Source organism: Geosmithia morbida (genome assembly GCF_012550715.1).
Source record: "Geosmithia morbida isolate 1262 chromosome Unknown scaffold_3, whole genome shotgun sequence".
NCBI classification, from domain to species: Eukaryota; Fungi; Ascomycota; class Sordariomycetes; order Hypocreales; family Bionectriaceae; genus Geosmithia; species Geosmithia morbida.
In genome coordinates this window covers 464,995-490,521 of record NW_023336190.1, presented here as the reverse complement: position 1 = coordinate 490,521, position 25,527 = coordinate 464,995, and the positions used below count along the sequence as shown (strand labels likewise).

Genomic DNA, 25,527 nt, shown 5'->3' with positions numbered 1-25,527 from the left:
AGCACCGCCACAGAGATCAATCGCATGATGCTATCCTCTGCGAATTCCCACTGTATTTACCGGGTAGTAGCATCACGATATGATGGCCGTATAATCGATGTAGATGAACACACACACACACACACACACATAGGGTGAATATCAGTGGCAACGGTGTCGCCTCTTTGTCTCACGTCTCTGCAATATCAGGAAACAAGAAAAAAACAAAAAAAAAAAAGTATGCAGGTGTTCTGATCTAGTTATCCGGCATATGCAACAGCACTCGTATTGCGGATGGATTCTCGTAAAGTTACCACGTCCTGTTCATGTTGCGCCTCGTAAAGAGTTGAAGATCAGTACGGAATATGCTCCAGGTGCATGCAATCAATCATACTGCTGTCGCTACCAACCAAAGAATGATGCGCCTTGCTGGTGATGATATCGGTGATTTTGTACGCCACAGCAAGCTGTAGAGCTACACTGCCACACTGCCACACGGCCACACGGCCACACGGCCACACTGCCACACATCTCATCTCACATCGATAAAGGTTGAAAAAATGTCGAAAGCGGGGTCGAGGGGGGGAGTCTCGAATCGTCATCGGCTCTGAAAAAAAAAATGGAAAAAAAGGGGGGGGGGGAAAGTTGGAAGTCATGAGCTTTCTCTTGCGCTCTTACATGTAATACATGTAAAGACTCGTAGTAGTATGGTTTCACGCACGAGATCGAGATAGCATTGCATGTATGTACAGGCAGTGGCGGCTCGTAAAAGGGGGTAAAGGTCAAGTAGAGACCTCTCTTTTTTTTTTCTAACATAGATATATATATATATAGGAAGAAGAAGAATGGGGGGAAAAGAGGAAAAGAAAAAAAAAGAAGAAGAAGAAGAAGAAAAGACAAGCATCAGGCATGTAGGTACGGATATTGACGTGAACGTGTACAGGAATCTGTCAGGTAATAATAGCCAACCTCTGTAATCTGTAATCTGTACTCCGTATTACCTGTACATGATAATACGATTATATAATACGACGACGGTACCTGGACCTACAGGATGAGCTCCACTCTACGCAGAGCGAAGGGGAAGAAGACGAGATCGCAAAGCGAGTCAGAGCCCGTAGGAGCAGAGTGGGAGCAGTATCATGTGATCCCGAGAGGTTGGGACTATTGTATTGTCATCATTATTTTCTAATTTTTTTGTTTTTTTTGTTTTTGCCTTTTCTTTCTCGTCTTCTCTTTTCTTCTCTCCCCCATGTCCCCCATGTCCAGCTTTGCGAACAGCCGGCCCCCCTCCCCCCAAGTCCAACATGATGTTTATTTTCTCTCTCCCTCTCTCCCTCCCTCCCTCTCCCTCTCTCTCCCGCCCTCATGGGACGGCCCTTTATTGCCTTGGCAAGGTGTATATGTGACCCACACCTCACGCATTCTTACAGCGTATTATATCATATCATATCATATATATATATGTGCGTGTGTGTGTGCCGTTTCACATACGTTATACATATATAGTGTGTGTGTGTGTGTGTGTGTGTGTGTGTGTGTGTGTGTGTGTGTGTGTGTGTGTGTGCATGCGAGCATAGTATAATGGAATTATTGCAGCGACACGTCTTTAAAGAGTATTTTCTTCTCTCCCCCCTTCTCCTTTCTCAGCACGTCAGATGTATTCCCTGGTGATATTGCCGGCTCACCTGTATTTCCGGGATCCCATCGCCCAGGGACCGGGGTTGCCTTGAGCGCCGGTTGAGGAGCGCGAGGTGTGTTATTGGTAACGATTGTTCCTTTTTTGACCCTTTGATACTCCCATACGTACGTGTCTGTGCATATAATGAATATCCATCTCACCGGGAGCCGGACCATGCTCTAGACTGTGACGTAGTTTCGTAGTCTCTCGTCTACTTTACTTTCTTCTCCTTCTTCTTCTCCTTCTGCCTCTTCTGCCTCTTCTGCCTCTGCTTCTCTTGCTTCTTCTACCTCTTCGTCTTCTTCTCCTTCTTCTTCTTCTTCTTCTTCTTCTTCTTCTTCTCCTTCTTCTGTTTCAGTTTCTGCTTCAACTTCTGCTTCTGCTACCTCTGCCTCTCCTCCTCCTCCCCCCTCTCTCCCTCGTCGACTTTTGGCTGCCTACCTACACGTAAAATCCGACATAGCCATGTCTCGGTCTCGACAACGGTCGACGGCAGTCAACGACGCTGAGATGGAGAGAGAAGCGGGTCATCCAGCCGTGTCCGAACCGGTATTCACTCGGAGCCAGTTCAATCGACCCAATCAATCTCGATCCGGAGCATGTGCTCCGTAGCGTTATGCGCCCCGTACCAGCCATCATCAAACGGCACCACACCCTTACTCTCCTCTCTCTACTCCGCAACGCATACGAATGACGGACTGACAGCGGGAAAGCACATATACCCGAGGAAGACGGAGGGAGCGGAGAGGACGTAAGAAAATATAGGAATGGGAGGAATAGAAGAATAGAGAGGGGGGAAGAAGAAGAAGAAGAAGAAGAAGAGAAAACGGCGAGTGGTGGTAATAGTAGTATTAGTACACCCCCTTCTGCTGGGACCCTTGCCAGGTATGACAGCGCGGGCCATAAATGGGATAAATACATCACACGTATTACATGGTAAAACTCGATAGAAGAGCGTGCCTGATGTTTGGACGGGTCCCAACTTTTTCCTTCTTTTTATTTTTATTTTTCTTCTCGTGTGTTGACCATGGGAACACCTTGCATGCCATCACAGCCCTCTTCCTGGTGAGGCGAATACATCAAACGGGTACACAGCTGCCCACCCCCCCCCATCTTTGTCGTTACTCATAACGGAACTTGTCTGGTTGCTCTAGTTTGAAAAAGAAAAAAAAAAGAGGAAAAAAAAAAGGGGGGAAAGAGATTTTTTTTTAAAAAAAGGGAAGAAAAAGAGAGGGGAAAAAAAAGAAGGAAAGAAGAAGAAGAGAGAAGAGAGAGAGAGAGAGAGAGATAGAGGAGAGAGAGAAACGTGGCGGTGCTGATACTCTCTTGCCTCTCAGAGGAGGAAACGACGGGTTGAGAGTCTCTAACAAACCTCCGTTCCTAGTTCTCGGACCAACCACCTTGTCCGGCTCTACCTCTTTTGTCCCTGATCATTCCCACCCCCCTCTCCTCGTTTCTTTTCTTTGTGGCGGATTGTGTAGAAGAAACAGAAACAAGTCCATACTTTCCAATCTCAGGTGGCGATCTTGGGGGGGGGGAAAAGAGAGAGAAAAAGGGAAGAAGAAAAAGAAGAAGAGGTCATTCCCGACAGCGACGACGACATTCTTCGCCTCATACACTCCTACTCTCCCTCTCTCTCTCTCTCTCTCTCTCTCTCTCTCTCTCTCTCTAATCCTTTTTCGCCTCTTGTCTCTGTCCCTCCCGGAGATTTCTCCACCAACCCCCCCCGTCCACCTTGGGCTTGATATTTCGGAGGGAGAGGCCATCCATTGTTACATATTACATACAAACTGGGAGACCCCGCCCTCCCGAACCCGAGGTCCTTTCAGCGTCTTGGCATCCTACAAATGCTCCCAGGGCTGTGGAAGATTTTCGATCTGGGGAGGCTCCGTTCTGAAAAGCTCTTCTCTATTCCCATCATATATGCCCTCCTTACCAGCCGTCGGCGCCCCTTTATAAATCGTCTTACCTTTTCCCACCCTCGGGTCTTCCACTCTCCTAGTTTACCTCTTCGGTCTTCGTCCATCATCCATCTTCACTCCTTGAACTTTTTCCCCCTTGCTTTCCCTATATCTCCTCCATACCTCTCCTCTCCTCTCCTCTCCTCTCTCTCTCTCTCTCTCTCTCTCTCTTTTAAAAGACGACAGCACCAGCAGTGCCCAGCCGGTACCAGCATCGAGCACAGAGCCTCTCACCGTGCCCTGCTGTCCTCAGCCCAACCACTGATGAGACCGACGGATTCGATCACGAGGTAAATGTGCACGCAGTATACGGCTCAATGCGCGGTATGCGGAAAGGAACACCTCCTCTTTGTTGCCTTCTGTCATCTCCTGAATCCGATTTCGCGAATCTGCCCCGATGGACTCGTCCTTGTCCGCAATGACATGCGCGAGTCGCAGTGTCCCAGTCCCGTCTGCCCCAACAGCCTCAGAGGGGGCTGCCACGTCATGTGAAGGTCCCACGCCCGCCCAGTAGCCGACAAGCCACCGGAGGGGGGGGTGGGGGACGCGAGGAGGGGGGGGAGCAGAAGCAGAGGCCCTGCACCAGCCCAGCCCAGCCCAGCCCAGCCCAGCCCAGCATCCCTTCGCATTCTCTCCTCGACATCGGAGATGCAGACTTCCGTTCGCGAGACCCTCAGAGCTTCCGGCCCTCCGGCGACACCTCGACAACCTGATCGACACCTTCGTACTCCGGAATTTCAAGGCCATACTTTCTTGCGATGGAGGGGGCCACGAATCTGCACACCCAAAACACCACGCCGGGAAGTCAGCTCGGTAAGCTTGTATTATGTGAAGAGGGAGGAAGAGAGAGGAGGAAGCACGAGTGCGTACCGTCCGCCCACAAAATGGCGCCCCTTGAAGTGCTTGACCAACGGCTTCGGAGCCGTCAGGCTGACCAGAGTTGCAGGCATGAAGCCGCTACCGAGTCCCGATTTCGGAGGACCGGTCTCGATATTCCACGATGACGGGGCATCGACGGATGTCACGGGCACACCCGTCGTCTCCAGGGCCTCGATGACGGCTGGGAACGGTTCTCGCACTTCTCCGGAGAAGCTGAAGCCTTTTGTTTGTTTTGTTTTTTTGCATCAGCTCAGCTCTCCATACCATCAAACATGACAGCTCAATTTGTACGATTAGAGGAGCGGAGGAGGGGGGGGAGGCAAATAAGGAATATCACAAACCGAAAATGGCGTCCACTACATGGTCTGTCGCGGCCAAGGCAGAGGCGAAATCATCGATAAACGGAACTTCGAGGTCTTCGAGCTGCTTGGAGAGCCTCTGCAATCAACGGTTAACGTATCGGCCTAGTCACAGACGCCTTTGGGGGTTTCTCGGCTGCAATTTTTCTTTTTTGGACTACTCTTTTCATCACAGGAGCATCGACAGGAACATATACACGAGGTCGGAACGGGACATTAGAAACAGGCGAAAAGGAAATCATGACGAAGAATGCGAGAAAAGAAGAAGATAGAATCACGATTTCAACTCTCAGAGGAGCTTTGGTGAAGCTCACCTTGTACAATTCGTTGCTGCTCCTCTTCGGGTAGAAGATGCTGGGCTTATAGCCGTAGAAGAAGAGATGGCGAGCAGCCACGAGACCGTCGCCGCCTAGGATCGAGTCCGGATCGAGTCAGAAACCACATGTGCCAGTAGTAGACTAGCGCATGTGCAGGCTGTACATGTGCACATCGGAATATGGGTGCATATATATTACCGTTATTTCCAGGACCACAGGCCACGAGGACCCGGCGTCCCTTTTGAGGTGGCTGCACGCGATAGACTAGAGCGGAAGCATATGAGCCTCACCCTTCTCTTTTTCTTTCCTTTTTCGGTCTTCCTTTTATATGATTTTTTTTTTCCTCCAAAAAAGAAAAAAAAATAGGGTGCACCCTTCTTCCGATGCGGGGTTTTTCTCTCTCGACATACCTGCCTGGGAGACTGAGAGCCCTGCTAGCTCCATCAGTTGATCGATGGAGAATGCACCGGTGCTCATGAGCTCTTGGTCCAGAGCTGCGGCGGCTTTGGCACCCAGAGTCTGGAGATACCGATATCAGCCATATTGCATTCTCATATTTGATGAGGGAGGGTTATTCTTAGGGGAGTTGCAGGTCAGGGCATATCGGGGGGGGAGGGGGTGGGGAGGATAGCTTACCTTGAGAGCCATGACGACGAAAACGTGTATGGTTCTACTTCCCAGTCACAACCTCTGAGCTATCTAAAGTGTATAAAAGTTCAGAGCGAGGGAAGAAGACAGGGTGAGAGAGGTCAAGAGCTGAGAGAAAGAAGATAGATGGAGAGAATAAGAAAACTTCCTGACAACAGAAGAATGACCCCAGCAGGTCTCGCAAAATCCGATGGAATATCGATGTAATCGTCTGTAGATCAGTAGCCGAAGGCTTCGACGGTTACAGGTTATTCCGATGCCGAGTGTGTAGCCTCAGGCACAAATCTAGCAAACATCGGATGACCTCACCTTCACGCGTCAGATCACAGCGATAGTCTATAGATGGACTACAACAACGACGACAATAATGTTAATAAAATCATCAATACTAATCGAGACAGAAAAAGGCTCTTCATAGAAAGAAGTCAATGCCACGTTAGTTATGACCACGTCATGATCCAACACTCTCGTGCTGAATAACGGATATCCACGAGTGCAACCAACAGTAATGCACATGTACTCGTCATATCATCTATTACCACTAGCCCGTTGAAAATGCCTGGCATCGCCCTGATCTATGTATGCCGCTAGTCCCCACAATTCGCCATATAGATATAGTCTCGGCAAAACTCCGGATAATGATTGGGAGATCAACCCTCCCATCCAACTCCCAGGGCCAGATTCGAACGATAGGTCGCCAAAGCAGAACAGAAAAAAAAGAAGCTTAGAACCACCACGCGCACGCATCATCAAAGACCCGTTCAAATTTCCAGCCTCTCCTCTCTCCAGCTCATCACGCACACAGGCCCCAAGAGAAGATGGTGGTCAAGATCCGTCTCGCCCGTTTCGGGCGTCGCAACCTCCCATTCTACAACATTGTCGTCTCTCACGCACGGTACGAATGCACTCACACGACCACGCATCCCCCTTACGACAAGGGAGGCTGTTTTGCTGTTTCTTCTTCTCCTCTCCTTCTCTCCAACAACCGTACCGTAGCCATGAAAATACATTTGCTGACGAGAGTACGACCTTCCCCCCTCCCCGCTGATGCAGAACCGCCCGCAACTCCAAACCCCTCGAGGTGCTGGGAACGTACGACCCCATACCCAAAGCCGACCCGTACGGCAACCCCAAGGAGCTCCACAAGGACATCAACCTCGACATCTCGCGCGCCAAGTACTGGATCGGCGTGGGCGCCCAGCCGACGGATCGCATGTGGCGCATCCTCAGCATGGCCGGCGTCCTCCCCGAGAAGAAGTTCGAACCCGCCAAGAAGGTGGCCATGCCGCCTGTCGAGGCCGACAGCGTGCGTATTCGCTAAAGGAGGGGGCGGGTCTTGGAGGGAGAAGAAGAAGAGAGGAAGAAGAAAGAAGCCCTTCTGCTTTTGGCCTGGCGAATCGAAGACGATACATATATATATAAAAAACACGAAACAGAAAGAGCGGGAAACAACAGCGGATGGCGACGTGATGGGTTAGACATCGGATCGCGACGTGTACGATACACCTGTGAGCATTGTACGGCGTTTTGTATTATTATTTTCTTCTTCTTTTGTTTTCATCTTCACCTATTGTATCTCTACCATTCTCCTCCGATCATGTATCAAGGTGCGGCAAGTCCCATCCCGACGAGAAGGGCTGTATTGCCTTGTTGGCAGCTCAACTCTTCACGAGCCAGACCATGGAATGGGCCCAATGTACATTCGGTCTCGTACCATCCAGTGCCTGGTCTCTTGCCTTTACCATGGAATATGTAGTCTTGCAGCATACCTGATCTCTTGCCCTTCTCATAGAATATGCCATTTAGCCATTCCATTCCACCAATATCACGCTTGGCAGAATAATAGACATGCTGAATGGCAATATATAGTCTTGTTTGTTCTTGGCTTCGTAAGTCTTTCTAGAGTCGTTGCAGCTTATATAAAAAGAGAAGAAACTGCTACTATAACTACTATTAAAGTAAAGAGAGGGAACAAAAGAGTGCAAGAGCGGTGGTTATGGCGATGATGTAGAATAAGCAATGATCCAAAAAACAAAACAAAAAATTACCAATAAATAGGAAATAAACGAAAGGAAGAGAAAACAGAGGTATAGTAGTAATGTGGAGAAAAGAAAAGTGAAGAAGTGAAGAAGAAATAAAGGAAAGTCCCTCGTAGAGAGATACGAGAGGGACACCTTCTCCGGGCGCCCTCCACTAGGTTCCCGCTTCAGCTGTGTAATGCCGCATGCGTGTGTGTATGATTAAGGGAGAAAGAAGAGGGGGTTGAAGAATAGAAGAATCATGATGCCAAACCAAAAACTATTAAAAAGAAAAAGAAAAAAAAACTCCCCTCACCCTTATCCCTCTATACCAACAGCACATTGTTTATTTCGAGAAAGAAGAAGAAAAATAGTGCTTCTGTCGTGGAAAAAAGATGAGAGAGAATGAAAGTACTTGTAGTCGTTAAGTATCGTGTCTGGCGCGCGTCCTTGGCATATATATGTTGCGTAGTCTTTTTCTTGCATCAGATCAGTGCGCGGCTGGTAGATTTGGGTTGATCAGATGATTGTACCTGGTGTGTATAAGATCGGAGTTGCAGTAGAATGTAGGTCAGTGTGCCGTCGTGAAGAACAGATTCATGATCAGACACACGGACATGACCACCATGCCGTAGATGGCCAGAGCAAGCGCCAGTTTCCGTATGAGCCCCTGGTCGAGGTGCTCCAGATCCCATCGCCATTTCCTCCGCCACTGCCACGGCGCCGCACCACCACCGCCAATGTCGGAGCCCACGCTCCTCAGGCTACCTGTGCTCTGTGCCAGGACGCCAGGCTGGTCCTCGTCGTCCGTGTCGCCAGCACCGCCGCCGGCGATGGCATCGTCAATGTCGTCGTCCTCCTTCACCAGTCTCTGGTGGTGGATGCTGTCCGGGTCGCTGATCTTGTAGTAGAACAGCCCGGGGAGGATAAAGCTGATGGATGTGGAGCCTGTGCTGCCCACAAAGGCGAGCATGCGGTCCAGGCTGCTTACCGACAGGGCCGTCATGTAGGCCAGCGTGAGGATGATGGTCGTCAGCACGGCGAAGCGCACGTCCGACATGCCCACACCGCTCGGGTGGTCGCCGCCGCCGCCGGCACCTCCACCCCTGGATATCGCCGGGCCGCTGAGCAGGGGGGAGTTGCGACCGCCGGCAACGCCGTTACCCGGCGCGTTCCGAGAGGTGGGACGCCACTTGGACACGGCGTCCAGCGAGGCCCGACATGGATGGACCTGCAGGGGGATGGAGAAGAGGACGAGGACGACGATGGCGGCCTTGCCGATCGTGGAGGCCACGCCCGTGGGGTCTGCAGGATGTTAGACAAGCAAAGGAGGAGCTAGCTTCGTGGTCAAGGCGGTGGCACATACACATGGAAATGATGTTGGCCACGACGGCGTTGCCAAAAGTCATGTACCCCGTGATGGAGACGACAATGTAGATGACGGCAGCGAGACCAATGCTCGATCCGACGACGCCCACTACACTAGAAGGGGAGTTGTCCTGGATCTCGTTGAGGATAGAGAACATCTAATCAGACGTCAGTAACACGAACATGGCTTTGCGGGCGAGGGCGAGAGGAGCTGCAAACATTCTGGTGGCACGTGTAAGCAAACACGACAACAGGCAGAGCGCTCAGCGTCTCGACAGCACTCGCCCACTCGATGACACGAATCTGACTCGGGTCGGCGTGCGGGTCGTGGGCAAAGTGGTAGATGACGAGGACGATAAGATATCCGATGGACACGAGCGATATGAGACTCGTGTACTTGAGCGAGTCGAGACGCCTGAGGAAGCTCAGCGGGATGACGAGGAGCATGAAGGCCGTGATCCAGAAGTGGCGGTCGACAAGGTAGGGGACCTGGTCAGCACCGCTGTTGAAGCCCAAGACAACGCCGGGCATCAAGTCGCCAATGATGATCATGTACGAGACGCCGACGCCGAAGCACTTGACGGCGATGGCCATGTCAAAGACGACGGCGGCGTTGGGGTATGTGATCTGGGATAGGGCGAAGAATGACGAGACGCCTCGGTCGAGATATCGGGCACATTTCGACTGGAGGTAGAGTCCGAAGGCGGCCGTGACGCCGGACCACAGTATGAGTAGGGTGCCGAGCATGATACCCATGTGGGACAGAACCGACGGCATGGCGAGGGTTCCTGCACCGATGACTGCGATCGAGTACAGAGGGTCAGCACATGTGTCAATCCATCGTCGTCACCATCATCGTCACGCGACAGAGGGCTTGGCGCCTCCAAGGAAAGATACTGGGAGACATACTGGTGTTTAATAGATTGACAATGCTGCTGGCGATGGAGGCCTGTCCGCCGCCATTGCGGCCATCTTTGCCGCGACGTCTTATTCTAGAAAGTAGAAGAAGGTAGAGACAAGGTTAGCCACAGAATGATACACGTAACCTGTGAGAGGCTGGCAAGTTTACCGAGCCATATCGCCTCCCCCTTCCCTAGAAACGTTCCCGGTCGGTATGGCCGAATACGTAGACATGTCCCAGCGACAACCTGGTCTCTCTCTCTGTGTGTGTGGGTGTGTGTATGTTGCAGCCGTAAAGAGGGTGGAGGAATTCGATATACCCAGACAGAGTTTCGTTCGACGGAAAGTCTGGGTTGTGTGTGTAATAATCAGCACCGCCCTGTCGTTTTGCGACTCGGTGTGTGCCGACGAACGAAAGACGACGAATGGAGAGCGCAGCAGGCGACAGCTCCCTTCCCAAACGTATCTCTCTCTCTTCTCTCCCCCTTTCCCAACTCTTTTTCAGGTGGTCGGTACTGCTTTGAAAGAAAGGGGAGGGAGGAGGTCTGGTGGTTGGTTGGTTTGGTGATGTGAGAGTTTGCGGAGATGGGCGGAGAGAGGACAGACCTGACGTTGATGAGGCCCGGTGCTGCTCTCCTTGGGGGGATAGACTATAGGCGTCATACCATGGGCGTAGTCCGTGCTTTTTGGTGCGTATTGCGACGTCTACAGCAGAAGGAGCCTAAGCGAGGAGACACTGGAGAGCGGGTGGGTAGAGCCTTGTACGTAATCACAATAAGCCAATTAATCATGGGCTGCCTTGTGTGCCTCTTGTGGCCAATCATGGTGCTCCAAGCTTCTAAAGCTTCTAAAGCTTTCCCTTTCGGCCCCTCCCCCTAATAACCACGAATGCATGTGTACATATAGGGACGTGATATTGCTGATAATATGCATTTCGGATGAAGACAGGAACCCGACAACAGAGACATCATTCCCCCGACCCTCCTTTTTTCATCTTCCTCTACCCTTCGTGTTGCATGTCAGGGGACAAGAGTTGTCCGTTTCGGTAAACGGAAGCTCAGTACACGCGCGCACACGCACGCATACACACGCATACACACACAGCGACCTCCCTTTCCTGGCTGGACCAGACTCATCCCGACAATGACCGACACCGACGAGACGACCCTTTCGACGCTGTCGCTACTAGAATCACGCATGCTACGCATAGAGCACCTCCTCTACGGACAGACAGGTACCCCATCACTCACACCTGATGAGCCTGCTGCCGCGCAGGTGGCCAGTCTGGAGAAGCGTTTCTCGGTCCTGACATCGCATATACGCGTCTACGCCGATCTTCTCAAGATATGTACGTCGTCTCCGACTTTCCCCCTCTCATTCTCTACCCCTCCTCCCCATTTACTTATCTGGCATTACCTCTCTGGCAAATGTTCCGCCGACGATGATAGACAAATCCCATCCCGACTTCTTCCACGCCTCGCCAACCGCGGAACCGCCCTCCCAGCTCCCCGCCGATGCCGTCCAAGCCATAGTCCTCTCGTCAGCGTCGTCGTTCCACTCGACCCTGTCGTACCTGACGGCTATAAAGGACTGCACGGTGCCCGACCCGGCTGAGAGCGCGTCTCTCATCGCACAGACGGACAGGATGAGGGCCCTGAAGGCTACACAGATGGCCCAGGCGGCCGAGGTCGCGGAGCTGCGGGCGCGGAGCGAGCGTCTGATCCGGACATGGTATGAGGCCTCCTTTCTGCCCGACGCGCAGGCCTTGGCCGATCTGGAGGGGAGGATGAGCATGGCCGAACGCGGGGTGAGGAGGGCAGAGCATGAGCGGGAGGCTGCCAAGGAGCTATGAGCGTGCATGCGCATGCACAGAGAGAGTGGGATCCGGTCCGGTCCGGCTCGGTGTCAGCGGAATTTGGGGCTCGACCAGCACCACGCTCGCACACTCTGAAAAAGATGCGGCACCGCGATGATGCATGGCATACACGCAACCTATGACGAAGGGGAGGCAACCCGGCAGCCGGTCAGGGGCCCCCTCCACCCCCCCCCCCCCCCGAGAATATTGAAATCGCCGAGATGGTTGCACAGCATTATGTTCGAAGAACCACGCCGATGTGAACCCCTTCCTCACGCTCCCCTCTATTCCATGTGGCACGCTACTCTACGAGGCGTCAGGAACGAAACATCTATTGGGTAGGAGCAGACAGAAGCATGTGATCAACTCTCACGCGATAGGGCGCCAGACCTCAGCAGCGACTCGATATCGAAGGAGGAGGAAAAGGCAGCAGGGCTGATCAAGAGCATCCAGCGCCTTGCATCGGAAGAACTAAAACCTCCGGGTGAAAGAAAAAAGGATGATCTGACTATGTCCGTTGCTATGGGGTACCGTCATAGTCAGTGGGTGCACGGTACTGCTAAATGGCTCCCATCCGTACCTGTAGATCAGATGATGACGGCACATGATACCTAAGTGAGACGGTTTAGGGAGTGGGGGAGGCAACGCGTCGTCAAGCATCAGGGTTGAGAGTCGTCAAGCCGTGGGAAGGACGGGTACGAGTACGTCTTTAATTGATTGTCTACTGGCACTGGGCACGCACCGGCAGGGTTCTCCGTCCTACGAGTACGAGTACAGGAAGCATCACTCGGCAGGGCATGTTCCACTGATTCCGAGATATGCGGCCCTATGCTTCGGTACCGGCAACGATCTACTCCGTTCTCCGTATGAGAATGAAGAATGGCAACTCTGCTGTAACGCAATTATCAATATCTGATACTATATGTATGCGGCAGTCATACAGGCACAGGCACAGGCACAAATGTACATGTAGGCACCCAGAATTCTAGTGAAGCCAGGGGAGGGGGGCCAGAAAACCGAAGAATCACGGAGAGGCTAAAAGGCGCAGGGGGAAGGGGAAAGAGAAAAACGGTGTTGGAGTCTAGAGTCTAGACACAGTGTGGGGCTGTTAGTCTGGAGACTGTGACTAGTAGGGGCGGGGCAAGCTTTTCTGCATGGGCCAGGGGTAAGGCGTTATGGATGTTGCAGAGTGCCAGACACCAATACATGTACATGTATGAGGACCTGTACTCGTAATACTAATAGTGGTGGGATGCTTTAACGTGCTGTGATTACTCATTACGGGAGGGATGATTACGGGGTAGGGTGCATTGGCCCCTATCGGTATTAAGAGGGAAAGTTGTATAGTGGTCCAGGGCGGACGGACTTGAGAGAGGCATTGTCTCGTAGTAGCACGTGTAGTAGTTGTGGTGGTGGTGGTGGTGGTGGTAGTAGTAGTAGCAGTGGTGGTGGTAATGTTGCATCTACAAAGTAGTAGCGGTATGGAGTATTCGTGGTTGAAGACTGAGATGGAACACTGAACTTGGAGATGGCGGGTATTACATCGTGATGCTACACGAAATATTACCGAGTTAATTTACCATTCTGAAACTGAGGTTGGTTAGTGCCCGTCAGAGGAAGCACATGGCATCTTTAGTACTAGCCCAGGTACTGATCCAGGTACTAGTTTAATGGTGCACGTACGAGCAGCTGTACTCGTAGTAGACTGACTGCATTGCAGTCTACAGATCCACTGCAGTAATAGACTCTAGTGCTCAGGCTTCAGTAGAGTAATCATGGAGATTACCGATACTCGTAGAGCAATGCTCGGCCGGATTCATCGCGTCGGATACATCGGGCTGTTGGCCATCTACTACTGTCTCTGGTAGTACGAGTCTTGGACAACTGGCGACTGTCGTTGGCTCAATCGGAGAGGGCTTCTAATCTTACTGTTACTAGTAGTACGGAGTGCGAATACTGTAGCCTTGTTGAGTACACGTACTGTTACCGCATGTACGAGTATGGAGTATCGTACGTATTGCATTCGTAAGATGGATCCGAATGCTTCTTCTTGTCCTTCTTTTTTTTTCTTTCCACTTTTTCTCGTCTGTGTGCTTGTATGGAGAGTGCCTCCATGTGTGTGTGCAGTTGTTGTGGGGGCCAAGTCTCGAATCGACAGCTTGTCAATGTACAGCACATCGATCAACTCGTGCCGGCCCCGCCCCCTGAAGAGTGTGAATGAGAATCGAGGGACCAAAGAAGAAGGAAGGGACCAGTTGAAAACCGAGACACGCAAAGGATAATAATAGTGAAAGGACAGAGCCGCACGCACAGTAGCAATAGTCACAGTCGCAGATGGTTGCAGAGGTAAAAAAAGGACAGGCAGTCAGGCACAGAAAAGACAAGGATGGGTGGCACAGTATTTTCCGGGATACGTTCCGTACTGTGTATTAAAACCTTGGAAGGAGCCTTGGAAGGAGCCTTGGCCCTTGGGAATTTGGCAGTGGGAGCCCCAGGGAAGGAGCCATCAACCCATTACGGAACGGGTACGCTGTAAGGTGCCATTGTAGGGCCATTTGGGGCCGTGGGGGGGTCACAAGCCGCCCTTCATCTTACAACGAGGACGGAAGAAAGATATGCTCGTATGTAATCTGTACAGATTACACGTACGCTGTAAGAGACTACGAGTACTTGTACTCGCACCCATACGACATATACTCTCACGAGTACGTACTCGGAGGATTAACGAGTGACAGTAGTCATAGTAGTAACAACATGCATATATTCGTATTGTTGCTGTACAATCCTCGTTCTCGTAAATGTCGGGTGAAGGAATACCATCCATCCTCGCGCCAAGTTGGTCAGATTGAACCCTGCAGTTGTGGCACCTTACCATTGCGCGCGCGCACACAAACACACTCACGCACACACACCGGCACCAGCTATTCGATACATTCATACATTGCCCTTCTTCCTAACTCGTACTGCTGCTGTATTGTTCCGTGCGGAGTGTACGAGTACAAATACCAGTGCTTGAATGTACGAGTGTACATGCACCCCGTACCTTGCTGCAGTTGCTACGAGTACACATTCACTGAGACGGGCCCATTGGACATTGGACACTGGTACAACGATTGAAAGCCTGCGCCCCTCCCTCCCCGTTCCCTCTAGACCTGTCCGCTTGCTCGTCTCCCCCCCCGTATCAGTCCCTCCCCCCCCATTTCTCCTCCCGCACCTTCCCCCGTAACCTTTTTTACATTCCTTCCAACTCTCTCACACTCACCTTTATTCATTCGCTCGTTATTCTGTTCTTCTTTGTTGCCCGTTCTTGTCGGGCTTCACTCCATTATTACATTTCTTCCCAATTTATTCTCTTTTTATTTATAGTCCATTCTGCTGAACCCCATCTGGACAGCACAAATCGCTCCCGTACAAGAAGAAAGAAAAGCTCTCGCGCGGTCGAGACCTCTTTTTTTTTCTTCTCAAAGTCGTCGTCGCTCTGCTGGAACAAGCGGCCCAAACCCACACACCCACCCAACCACCCCTTCTCAGGAACGAAGAGAGAGATCAAAAGGCTATACTAGGGAGGACAAAGAGCAAGGAAACTCCAAACCATTGGGTTCTTTTCTTCAAAGTCCCCCTTTTAGTCTCCACCAACTGTCAAATAAACCGGCCTTTCCGTTTCCACCCTCTGGCACGAGGTCATTCCCAGCCCGCTGCGCGAGACACGTCCTACCAGCGCCAGCCCCCCCCCCCCTCTCTCACCCTCGTGAGCAGACCTGTCGGCCAGAAAACGTCGCCGGTATTCCTATTCTTCCTTTGTCGAATTCTACACTTGACACGTCCTGACGACCTGATCAAACAAGAATCTTAAACGCGGAAGTCTATTTCGCATCGTCTGTTTCCCTGTGAACAATAACCTCCCCCCCGCGCATCGACGCCGCCGACACAGCCACCGCCAACGTACGCACACATTCGACATTTATTACGAAACGGAGCTCAAGAGGAGGACAGGAGAAGGCAGTCAAGTCGCGTCCATTCGCCATATAGGCCTTTTTTTGATATAGCATCCCTGATCGTTGCCCAACGGAACGACCCTTCTCTATGCAATCCGCCACATCGCTGCACTCGCCTTCCCTCCAGAAAATGAATCAATCAAGAGGCTACGGTGGCCGGAGAAAAGGCATCCAGATGGGAAACATTCTCGGTGACCCTTTTGCCCTAGCCACAATCTCCATCTCAGCAGTAGGTTTCCTTTCTCTATCTCTTCTTCGCAACACGTAGAGATACGTTGGTCGAAGCGACATGTGGGAAGCTTGTCTTACTAATGAATACTAGCTCGCATGGATCATTGCGTTCATCGGCTTCATCGTGTCCGCTGTAGAAGCTGAGGACGACCCGGGTTTCAACAACTTCCCCTGGTGGTCCGTCATCTACAGCCTTCTTCTCAATATCTTTGTCTTCGTCATTGTCGCCAGCGATACCATTCACACCTACCACGTCGCCCTTACCGGGTACTGCTCCGCCGGTATCGTCCTGACTAGCGTCGCCATCCATGCCCTCATTTACCAGCAGAGCGGTGCCAGGCAAGCCGCCGCCGCCGGCTTTGTCCTTATTGCCATCATCCAGGTAAGAATCTCCTCCAGCCCGCCGCCTGTAAATCCCGCAAGATGTTCTGAGGGCAATCATGTACTGACTTGGCACCCTACCAGATGATCTGGACTTTCTACTTTGGCTCGACGCCGTCATCGACGCCGCGCGCCTTCCTTGACTCCTTCGCCCTGACCAAGGAGTCGGCCACGATGCACCGTCAGACCATGAACGCTTACGGCGGCACCGGCCGCCCCGAGACGTCCAACTCTGTCCAGCCCCCGCAGATGTACACCTCGGCCCAGCTCAACGGCTTCGAGAACCCCTCGCCCGTGGGCGGCACGTCGCAGGTCAACGGGGCCGGCAGCCGCGCCTCGGCCATGGGTGGCTACAGCTCGTCTCAGCTCCCCAAGTCCGCGGCATCACCGGGCGCCGACACCGAGGTCGTCCCGCCCACCGAGTACCCCTACCGTGCCAAGGCCATCTACAGCTACGAGGCCAACCCCGAGGACGCCAACGAGATTGCCTTTGCCAAGCACGAGATCCTCGAGGTGTCAGACGTCAGCGGCCGCTGGTGGCAGGCCCGCAAGGAGACGGGCGAGACGGGTATCGCGCCCAGCAACTACCTCATCCTGCTATGATGTACGAATCAAGTGGTATCTCGTGATGTTCTGGGTTGATGAAACTTGTTAAAATAGCTGCTGTAACGGGGTTGCGGAGCGTCATTCTTTTTCTTTCTCTTAGTTTTTCTTTGCAATATTCCTCTTCTTTTTCTCTTCTTCCATCTTTTCCCCCATATCTTTTTTTACTTATTTTTTTTTTTTTGCGGCTGATGGCATGTCCGCGCGCGTCATTTGGGTCAGGGTCACGTTATGGATGGAGTACATTTTTGGGCGATTTGGCATGATCTCGAGTAAGTATCGCCCCCTTTGTTGTTCACTCTTCTTTGTCACTTTTTCCCCTTTTTTACACATTATTTTGGATTTTATTCTTCTTCATCTTGTTCTTAGCTGTAAACATCCCTTTTTTTTTTCTGCACGATAGTTTTTCTCATCTCTTGACTGAGTCGAGGGATTTGAATGTACTGTTTTCATCAGTATGCCAGGTGTTTATGGAGTGATGTGTGCAGGTCATTTCAGGACATGAAGTGATTTTGTGAGTAAAATGCTATTATATTCATGTACACATTATTCGTCCCTACTACCTAGTACTATTTGGTAATTGTAGTCAGTCGCCCGCGTTCAAGCAAGTCCGGTGGCAAGGGTTGATCAGATCAGCCCTCTAACCTCTTACGCAGCTCCCTCTCCTTCTGCAGGACCTCCAGCTCCAACCTCTCGACGCCATAGCGGAGAGCCTCCTTGCGCTGCCTGGCCGCCCTGGCACGCAGCTTCTCCTCCCCCGTGAGCAGTCTCCCCCTCGAACCCGGGGCTGCCGCTGCCGCTGCCGCTGCCGATCTGCCACCCCTCAACCTCTTGGGGTCGTTGTCACGGGCGGTCTCGTCTTCCGGTGCCGTGAGCCTGCCCTGCTGCAGTTCCGATCTCGCCTTGAGAGTCTCTATCCGCCTCTCCTGTCTCTCCATCTGGGCGTCTGCTCGGGATAGGAGGAGAGAGATCTGGGGGGCTATCTCGTCTCGCAGGGAGGCCTCGGCTGCGGCTAGGGTCGATTGTGGGATGAGTTCGTAGTGCTGGAGTCTGCGTTGGCCTTGTTTCTTTCTTCTTCTCTTGTTCTTGTCTTTTTTTTTTTTTTGAGAGAGAGAGAGAGGAGGAAAACAGAAGGAAGGGGGAACAAACAAAACATACCCTGACAGTCTTTAATACGTTAATCAATCGCGGAAAATCCGACACCGCATTGTCCAACGTCTCGACGGAGGAGTCGAGGAATTTGAGGGATGAACGTAACGAGGTCACGCAGTCGGCGTAGGTTGACGACATGGCGGGGTTGTAGGAGCAATCGAATGGGGTTGTTGTAGAAACAGGGACTTTCTGGGGGGGGGGGGGGGGGGGTTTTTGTCTTTGGGTCGTGGACGTGTGCTGTGTTGATTAGTTGCAGTAGTGGTATAATGATGTGGTTTGACGGTGGGGGATAACACTGTGACGCGGTGGGACGTGAATGTCAATATTGATGATCTACGTGGAGTATTATTACAAGTACGAGTACAGAGACAGAGCTATGCTACGCTATCTCAATTGATGAGTCAGCATAGGAAAGAGGGGGGGGGGGGATCTCTACGTCTTACTGGAAGCTCTTGCATTAGCTACCAGACATCATCATCATCATCATATAGTATTCTATGTCTACTACCAGAGTTGGACATGTCCCCCCATGTACGACATATCTACACGTGCATACTGGCCTGTAATCACACAAGTCAGCATCACGCGTATCAAACTGGGAGGCGGGGAAGAGTGAATCAAGTTGAAAGGGTGACTCGGCATCTTTCGAGCCGTTGTATCTCTTTTTACTCTCCCTCTCTCTGCTCGCCAAGTTGGAAGTATGAGTACGAGGGCACAGTGAAGACTAGTACTATTACCTATGCGGGTAAGTAAGTTATGACTTGAATTCCCCCCAAATCGATGGGTTCTCCCGCTCTGTGCCCCCACGGAGATTGCGACAAGACACGGCATGACCCAGCCTAGAATTTGCTTCCGTCGAGGACCAGCGAGGAAAGTGGTGCGCCATAGCTTGTAACTATCTGCTTAGAGGGTGTGGAGAGAGAATCACAGAGGAGGAAGAAAGTCCTCGTTGCCTCTTGGCTTCAGGCGATTCTTGGTCAGCGCTTTCCAAGACTTCCAGGAAGGTAGAGATGGCCTCGTGCGAGGGATTTCCACGGGTTTGTCGAGATACCATCATCACCAGCAGGACTCGAGGGCGGGATAATACAGGTAACACCCGTAGCCATGTAGCCAGCAGAGATTATGCAGGTCTTTGGACATGGGGTAAATAGACTCGACGTCCAGTGGCTTGATGTTGTCGGGTGCAACCCATCACGATCAGCTTCTACCTACTTTAGCCCTCTTTTTTTTTTTTCTTTTGGTCTCCTTCTTGGCTGGTTTTTTGGCAGTACCAGTAGCTGCGGTGATAGGGTGTGCCATTGTGTCATCAGCCAGAAGAGGATGGCCAAGGGGTTAGGTCATGACACGTAATTGCCGTGTTATGTCTTGGGTTGCGACTGGTATAAGTCTCCCCGTTCTGTCCTCTCATCACATCCGGAAGACCCGGGCACATGGAGGATTGCGAGGAAAGTGGCACTTCCCTCTTCTGCGGTCCTCTCACCAGAGAACTGTCATCCGGTTCGATCCGTAATCTACATACTTGTCATAGCGTACAAGACGTATCATATCTAGCAGGACAGGTAATCTGCTGCACCAGACCACGATATCCATGCCACTTACACCAGCATCATCAGACAGCACGCGTGGAAGAAGCCCAACAGCATCATCCAGATCCCCGTGAGCGTAGAAGAAACATGGAGTTGGATACCACTAGAGTCTGATGAATCATCCCCTCCCTCAAATATTCCAGCTCACGTCGTTTCCCGATCTGTCGTGGACTCATCGCTGATGTTGCCATTGTTTCAGTCAACCCACGAGGTCATGTCATGTCCACGGATGATGTGCATTCCAGTTCCTAAGCTCTCCAAGCTCCAACAAAGCCGTGTCCTCTTCAAACCTCCCCGGTCTCCATCTCCTCCCCCCTCCGTCTCACTCTACCTATCTTCCTGCTCTCTCTACTTGCCTGTCAGCCACCTTTCCACCACGAGGCAGAGGCCGTACATAGCACCCCCCCCCCAGAGGTTCTCTTCCTTTCTACTCTCGGGACCCTATCCAGACTTCTATACAGTTAGCAAATACTAATCATATATGGGGGGAACAGGGAACAGAAACAACAAAGTAAAAGAATAAAAATCAAAACAAATCAAAACTACGCCATTTCAATCATCTTGTAACATGACATATACATGTCCCTTCTGGCTGGACTGGAAGCTGAATCATTCTATCTCAATCACTGTACCCAGACTACCTCACCATATCCCTCATGGTCCACCACCATCATCGACCACGAAAGACTAGTGCTCTTCATCTTCCCTTGAGATTGCCGGTATGTCCTGATGGAACCCATCGTCATGGGTCTTCCCCACATGGATCTCCAGACTTTCCAGGTCATCCCGAGACTTTTGACGGTTCTGGACTCGAGTCTAGTCGGGAAACGATGTGTTGTGTCTTTTTCTTTCTCGATGCCGTATAATCCGGTAGTGGATGGGTAAATACTAGATACAGTGCATGGCGGTCGTCGTGACTAAAAATTGACTCTTCACTGTCCCTCTCCCTTGATTTTGGCTGAGACCTTTTTTTTGGGGGGGAGGGAGGGTTACGCTCTCGTCATGTATTTTGTTGCCATGTCTTCCCCTCCCCTACCGGGATATTTCTATTCCTTCACTGGTGTAGTCACCCCGTCACCTTTTGGTCTCACATACTATCTCTCTTCTCTTTCCCATAGAAGACGAAAAAAGAAAAAAAAAGGGTCTCATATTTACTTCATAAACTGGCTGTCTGCCCCGGATTTCTTGCCTCTTCCTTCCCGTCCAGAAGGTCTTGGACTCTTTTCCTTCTCCGTTGATATTCCCTTTGCTGTTCTGCTGCTGCTTCTCCCATCAAGCCTTTTCATTTCCGGCATCAATCCACTCTTCTCTGTCATCATCCCTCGTCCTCTTCATTCTTTCCGTACTATTCGTCTGGTTCTTCCCATCATTCCTTACCTCTTCTCTCACCATCATCATTCCTACCCTTCAACTTGCTGCTCGAGATCTATAACGGCTCGACCCTTCTCAACAACACAGAATGCCGACGTGATGGGACCGAATGATCTGGTCGATTACGTGATCGAGCCGGCAGGAGCAGCTTCTGCCAACCCGACCGATACGAAAGACCACGGTCTACGATTTACAAACGAGGAGTGGAACGGTAGCATCACAAACCACCAGGCCTTTGCCCTGACTTGGAACGAGAGCATAGCCAATGATCAGGGCAATCTGAGGCTCTTCAGAATCTGGTATCCCGAGAATGGTGTCATGTCATTTGAGCCGGTCTCGAACCTGACGGGTAAGCAAGTACATGCTTGACCTCCTCCCCCTTTCTTCTCCCCGAAAAGAGAAACCACGTACATACATATCTTCTCGAGGCCTTGTCAGGCTGACAGCGTCTGCGTGACAAAACAAGACTCCATGGATGAAAAATCGTGCGTGTGGACCCCAGAGGGGCTCTCGGATGACAACCTATACACCCTGTGGGTGACGAGGGAGACGGAAGACGGCGAGTCGCACTGGGCAATATCACCTCCTTGGAAGCCCCTGAACGAAAAGGTAAGGTCATCAGCCCCGTCTTCCAAAAGATCTCGCTGCTCTCTCTGACTTGCACGCCAACACTGACATCTCCTCCCCCCCAACGTTCAGAGACAAGAAGCCAGCAAGGTCCGATGGCGCAACTCTGTCGGCATCCCCGTCGTCGTCGTCCTCGCCGTATACTTCATATCCCTGACGACATGTCTCCTCTACCGCCGCCGGAGGAAGGCCAAGAAGGCCGAGAAGGACCAGGCCGGCGGCGACAAGAGGTCGGCCAGCATGCTGGGCCCCTTCCCCCCCGAGGATGACGCCGACCGCCACCCATCAGTCAGCTCTGTCGGCACCGCCCAGACGCTCACCCCGGACGACGACGACCTGATGATGAAGAAGGTCGTCGAGAAGCATCAGTGCCGGCACCCCTACATAATCAGGAACCCACAGCAGCCCCCGCTCATAAACCCTGAGATAGCATGGAATAGGGTCATCTGGAGGAAGGAGTCGCTTGCCGAGCCGCCTGTGCCCATGCCCATGCCTATGCTTCACGGGACGCCGGGGTTCGGCGACTGGGATTTTCGGGTGCCCATCGGGCAGGCGAGGTGAACGCCCTTTTTTTTCTTACGTTTTATCTACCTTCTTTTTTGAAGGGCGGTTACTTGGATGACGGAGGAGATGACGAGAGAAGAGAAGGTACGAATAAAAAGCAGGTAACTGTTCTGGCTGAGTGGACGAGCACTCATCGGGACACGACACGCCTGCTGCTGTACTTATAGTGTCTATTTTTTTTTTCTTTTCTTTTTTCTTTTTCTTTGCATCATGACCGGGCAAAATGTCCTCGGTTTAGTTTCAAAAGGGGAGGTCTACTCTATCTTTTTTTTCCTCCAATATCAGCATCTAGCGTTCTGCATTTAACTATTTCAGTACGGGTTTAACATATTCATGCTCTAGTTGATCCCATGCAGCTTATATACCATCCGTAGGTGTACGTCACGATATGTGCTTGTAAATTTACCGGGGGAGAAACTAAGGGCATACTACAGACTTCCCCAACATTTCCATGCACTGAGAATGACGAGAAGAGTGTATCGATGTAACTGTATGTATGATCAGAGGCCATTATCAAATCTATACAAGAACTGGCCAGCCTCAGCCTACTCTCGAACACTGCGAGCTTTGGGGTGATATAATGCAGGGTAAGTAGGTCGACGGCACCCTAGACGAATATATGTACAGGTATGGTGGGATATGACCGGACAAGGTAGAAATTTAGTCCTTTTGGCAAGAGAAGATTATTATCATATTTCTAAGACTTGTCTTGCTATTTATTTTTATTCAATTCATCATGTTGATATCAAGGGGAGAGTACATGTACCAACATGAATGACGTGTAGGTACATGGCTACACTGTACAGGTACCCTATATACACCGCTGAAGTAGAGAAAGGGCTACTACTAAGTACCGCTGTGTGCGGGAATGCCGCCATCGGAATTACGTAGTCCCCCACCTCCGAGACCCACGGTCATCATCCGTCAGAGCACAAGGCAGGCAGTCGCCTGTTGCGTTAGCTTTCCACTGCCCAGCCCACCAACAGCCCACGCCTTGCAACCCACCGATTCAACTCCAAGCCCGCCGCCTCACAGCCCCGACCTCGATCGAGAACCACGCAGCCAGAAAAGGAAAGGAGAAGCCGGTCAATCAAACCGCCATCATGTCGGAAGGGCTCATCAAGCCCGAGAAGGACTTCTCCAAGGAGGTCGATAAACAGCTTCCAGAGGCGGAGAAGCTGGCCAAGGTCAGTGGGATGAGCGGAAGAGGCCGTTGCTGTCGCGTTTACGTGAACACAAGACAGAGACGAGCAGAGTTGCTGACATGGGAGACTAGACCAACGTCCAAGGTGCCATCGAGAAGCTCGCGGCGCTCGAGAAGCAGACCCGTCAGGTACGTTGTTGGACCGACCCTCTGCGAGCCGAATCTAGGGCGGTCACGATGACGCGTAGCTGACAAGAGTAGGCATCTGACCTTGCCTCGACATCGCGGGTCCTCGTCGCGATCGTGACGATTGGCAAGGATGCCGGCGATTGGGGCCTGATGAACGACCAGATGCTGGTCTTCTCCAAGAAGCACAGCCAGCTCAAGCAGGCCATCACTAAGATGGTGCAGACCGTCATCGGCTTCCTCGACGAGACGCCCGACCTCAAGACGAAGCTGTCGGTGATCGAGACGCTACGGACCGTGACCGAGGGCAAGATCTTTGTCGAGGTCGAGCGCGCCCGCATAACCAGGGTCCTCTCAGACATCAAGAAGGAGCAAGGCGACCTGGAGGCAGCCAAGGACATCCTGTGCGAGCTCCAGGTCGAGACGTTTGGGTCGATGACCAGGAGGGAGAAGACCGAATTCATCCTAGCCCAGGTCAGCCTCTGCATCGACAACGGCGACTGGGCGCAGGCCGGCATCCTGGGCCGCAAGATCAGCACCCGGTACCTGTCCCGCAAGCCTAAGAAGACGCAGGAGCAGTTGGACAAGGAGCAGAAGGAGCGAGAGAAGAAGAAGGCCCGCGGCGAGGAGGTCGAGGAGGAGAAGGAGGACGACACGACCGACCTCAAGCTACGGTACTACGAGCAGCAGATCCAGCTGGCCAAGCAGGATAACAAGTACCTCGACGTCTGCAAGCACTACCGACAGGTGCTCGACACCGAGGCGGTGGAGGAGGATCCCACCAAACTCCAGCCTGTAAGGCCGATGTGCCCCCCCCCCTCACTCTCTGCTGTTGATGGCGCTCTGGCTGTATGCTCTACTCATCTAAGCGCCAAGTTGCTGACCCATCCCACAGGTTCTCCAGCGCATCATCTACTTTGTCATCCTGGCCCCTCATGACAATGAGCAGCACGACCTCCTGCACCGTATCCACCGCGACACGCGCAACTCCCAGATCCCGCTCGACGCCGAACTGCTAAGGCTCTTTACGGTCCACGAGCTGATGCGATGGCCCGAAGTGTCCAAGAAGTTTGGCCCGCACCTGTGCAAGTCGGACGTCTTCGAGGCCGATCCCGGCAAGGACGAAAAGGCCTACGAGCGCTGGCAGGACCTGCGCAAGCGTGTCATCGAGCACAACGTCCGCGTCGTGGCCGAGTACTACACGCGCATTCAGCTGACGCGCCTGACGGCGCTGCTCGACCTGACGGAGGATGAGACGGAGAAGTACATTAGCCAGCTGGTGACGGCCAAGACCATCTATGCCAAGATTGATCGGCCAGCCGGTGTCGTCAACTTTGCCAAGCCACGCGACGCCGACGACGTACTGAACGAGTGGAGCCACAACATGAAGAGCCTCCTGGGCTTGTTGGAGAGGATCGACCACCTCATCACCAAGGAGGAGATGATGGCGCGCATCCAACCGGCGAGCTCCAAATAAATAAATGAAAATAAGGGGACGGTAGAGAAGACGATATTAAAAAAAAAGAATCAAAACCAAAAACCAACTACTACAGTTTCTGCTAGGCATACAGAGTCGATAATCGGGATACATTTTTTTCTTTTCTTTTCACGAAAGGCAATGGGAAGGGGGAAGAGGGAAGAGGGAAGAGGGGAGGGGGGAGTAGGTAGGTGTCTGTACCAGTTTAGATGGGGGGGCATGTGTGTAAGAATCACAAGTCTTCT

General features: G+C 52.0%; 9 protein-coding genes across 9 annotated transcripts; 6 read left to right on the top strand and 3 right to left on the bottom strand.

Annotated features, from left to right (window-relative positions):
- Nucleotides 1–1,033: 1,033 nt before the first annotated feature.
- GMORB2_5097 (uncharacterized protein) lies at nt 1,034–4,135 on the top strand (the record flags this gene model as incomplete). Its single annotated transcript, XM_035467071.1, has 2 exons — nt 1,034–1,116; nt 4,060–4,135. The coding sequence occupies 2 exons, from the start codon at nt 1,034–1,036 to the stop codon at nt 4,133–4,135; spliced, it is 159 nt and encodes a 52-aa protein (XP_035323083.1).
- Nucleotides 4,136–4,294: 159 nt separating this feature from the next.
- GMORB2_5096 (NAD(P)H-hydrate epimerase) lies at nt 4,295–5,824 on the bottom strand (the record flags this gene model as incomplete). Its single annotated transcript, XM_035467070.1, has 7 exons — nt 4,295–4,397; nt 4,492–4,720; nt 4,842–4,938; nt 5,174–5,268; nt 5,375–5,440; nt 5,587–5,695; nt 5,813–5,824. 7 exons carry the CDS (start codon nt 5,822–5,824, stop codon nt 4,295–4,297), a joined length of 711 nt encoding a protein of 236 aa, XP_035323082.1.
- Nucleotides 5,825–6,642: 818 nt separating this feature from the next.
- Nucleotides 6,643–7,145, top strand: GMORB2_5095 (small subunit ribosomal protein S16; the record flags this gene model as incomplete). Its single annotated transcript, XM_035467069.1, has 2 exons — nt 6,643–6,719; nt 6,878–7,145. The coding sequence occupies 2 exons, from the start codon at nt 6,643–6,645 to the stop codon at nt 7,143–7,145; spliced, it is 345 nt and encodes a 114-aa protein (XP_035323081.1).
- Nucleotides 7,146–8,413: 1,268 nt separating this feature from the next.
- On the bottom strand, nt 8,414–9,987 carry GMORB2_5094 (Amino acid permease; the record flags this gene model as incomplete). The annotated part of the gene is made up of 3 exons (XM_035467068.1): nt 8,414–9,147; nt 9,209–9,368; nt 9,430–9,987. The coding sequence occupies 3 exons, from the start codon at nt 9,985–9,987 to the stop codon at nt 8,414–8,416; spliced, it is 1,452 nt and encodes a 483-aa protein (XP_035323080.1).
- A 1,320-nt stretch (nt 9,988–11,307) lies between these two features.
- GMORB2_5093 (nuclear distribution protein) lies at nt 11,308–11,962 on the top strand (the record flags this gene model as incomplete). The annotated part of the gene is made up of 2 exons (XM_035467067.1): nt 11,308–11,458; nt 11,559–11,962. The coding sequence occupies 2 exons, from the start codon at nt 11,308–11,310 to the stop codon at nt 11,960–11,962; spliced, it is 555 nt and encodes a 184-aa protein (XP_035323079.1).
- Nucleotides 11,963–16,090: 4,128 nt separating this feature from the next.
- On the top strand, nt 16,091–17,175 carry GMORB2_5092 (uncharacterized protein; the record flags this gene model as incomplete). Its single annotated transcript, XM_035467066.1, has 3 exons — nt 16,091–16,189; nt 16,283–16,573; nt 16,657–17,175. 3 exons carry the CDS (start codon nt 16,091–16,093, stop codon nt 17,173–17,175), a joined length of 909 nt encoding a protein of 302 aa, XP_035323078.1.
- Nucleotides 17,176–17,807: 632 nt separating this feature from the next.
- On the bottom strand, nt 17,808–18,465 carry GMORB2_5091 (DASH complex subunit SPC19; the record flags this gene model as incomplete). Its single annotated transcript, XM_035467065.1, has 2 exons — nt 17,808–18,218; nt 18,334–18,465. 2 exons carry the CDS (start codon nt 18,463–18,465, stop codon nt 17,808–17,810), a joined length of 543 nt encoding a protein of 180 aa, XP_035323077.1.
- A 2,192-nt stretch (nt 18,466–20,657) lies between these two features.
- On the top strand, nt 20,658–22,472 carry GMORB2_5090 (uncharacterized protein; the record flags this gene model as incomplete). The annotated part of the gene is made up of 4 exons (XM_035467064.1): nt 20,658–20,732; nt 21,372–21,633; nt 21,751–21,893; nt 21,984–22,472. 4 exons carry the CDS (start codon nt 20,658–20,660, stop codon nt 22,470–22,472), a joined length of 969 nt encoding a protein of 322 aa, XP_035323076.1.
- A 1,106-nt stretch (nt 22,473–23,578) lies between these two features.
- On the top strand, nt 23,579–25,282 carry GMORB2_5089 (26S proteasome regulatory subunit N5; the record flags this gene model as incomplete). Its single annotated transcript, XM_035467063.1, has 4 exons — nt 23,579–23,662; nt 23,752–23,808; nt 23,881–24,600; nt 24,701–25,282. 4 exons carry the CDS (start codon nt 23,579–23,581, stop codon nt 25,280–25,282), a joined length of 1,443 nt encoding a protein of 480 aa, XP_035323075.1.
- Between the last annotated feature and the right edge of the window lie 245 nt (nt 25,283–25,527).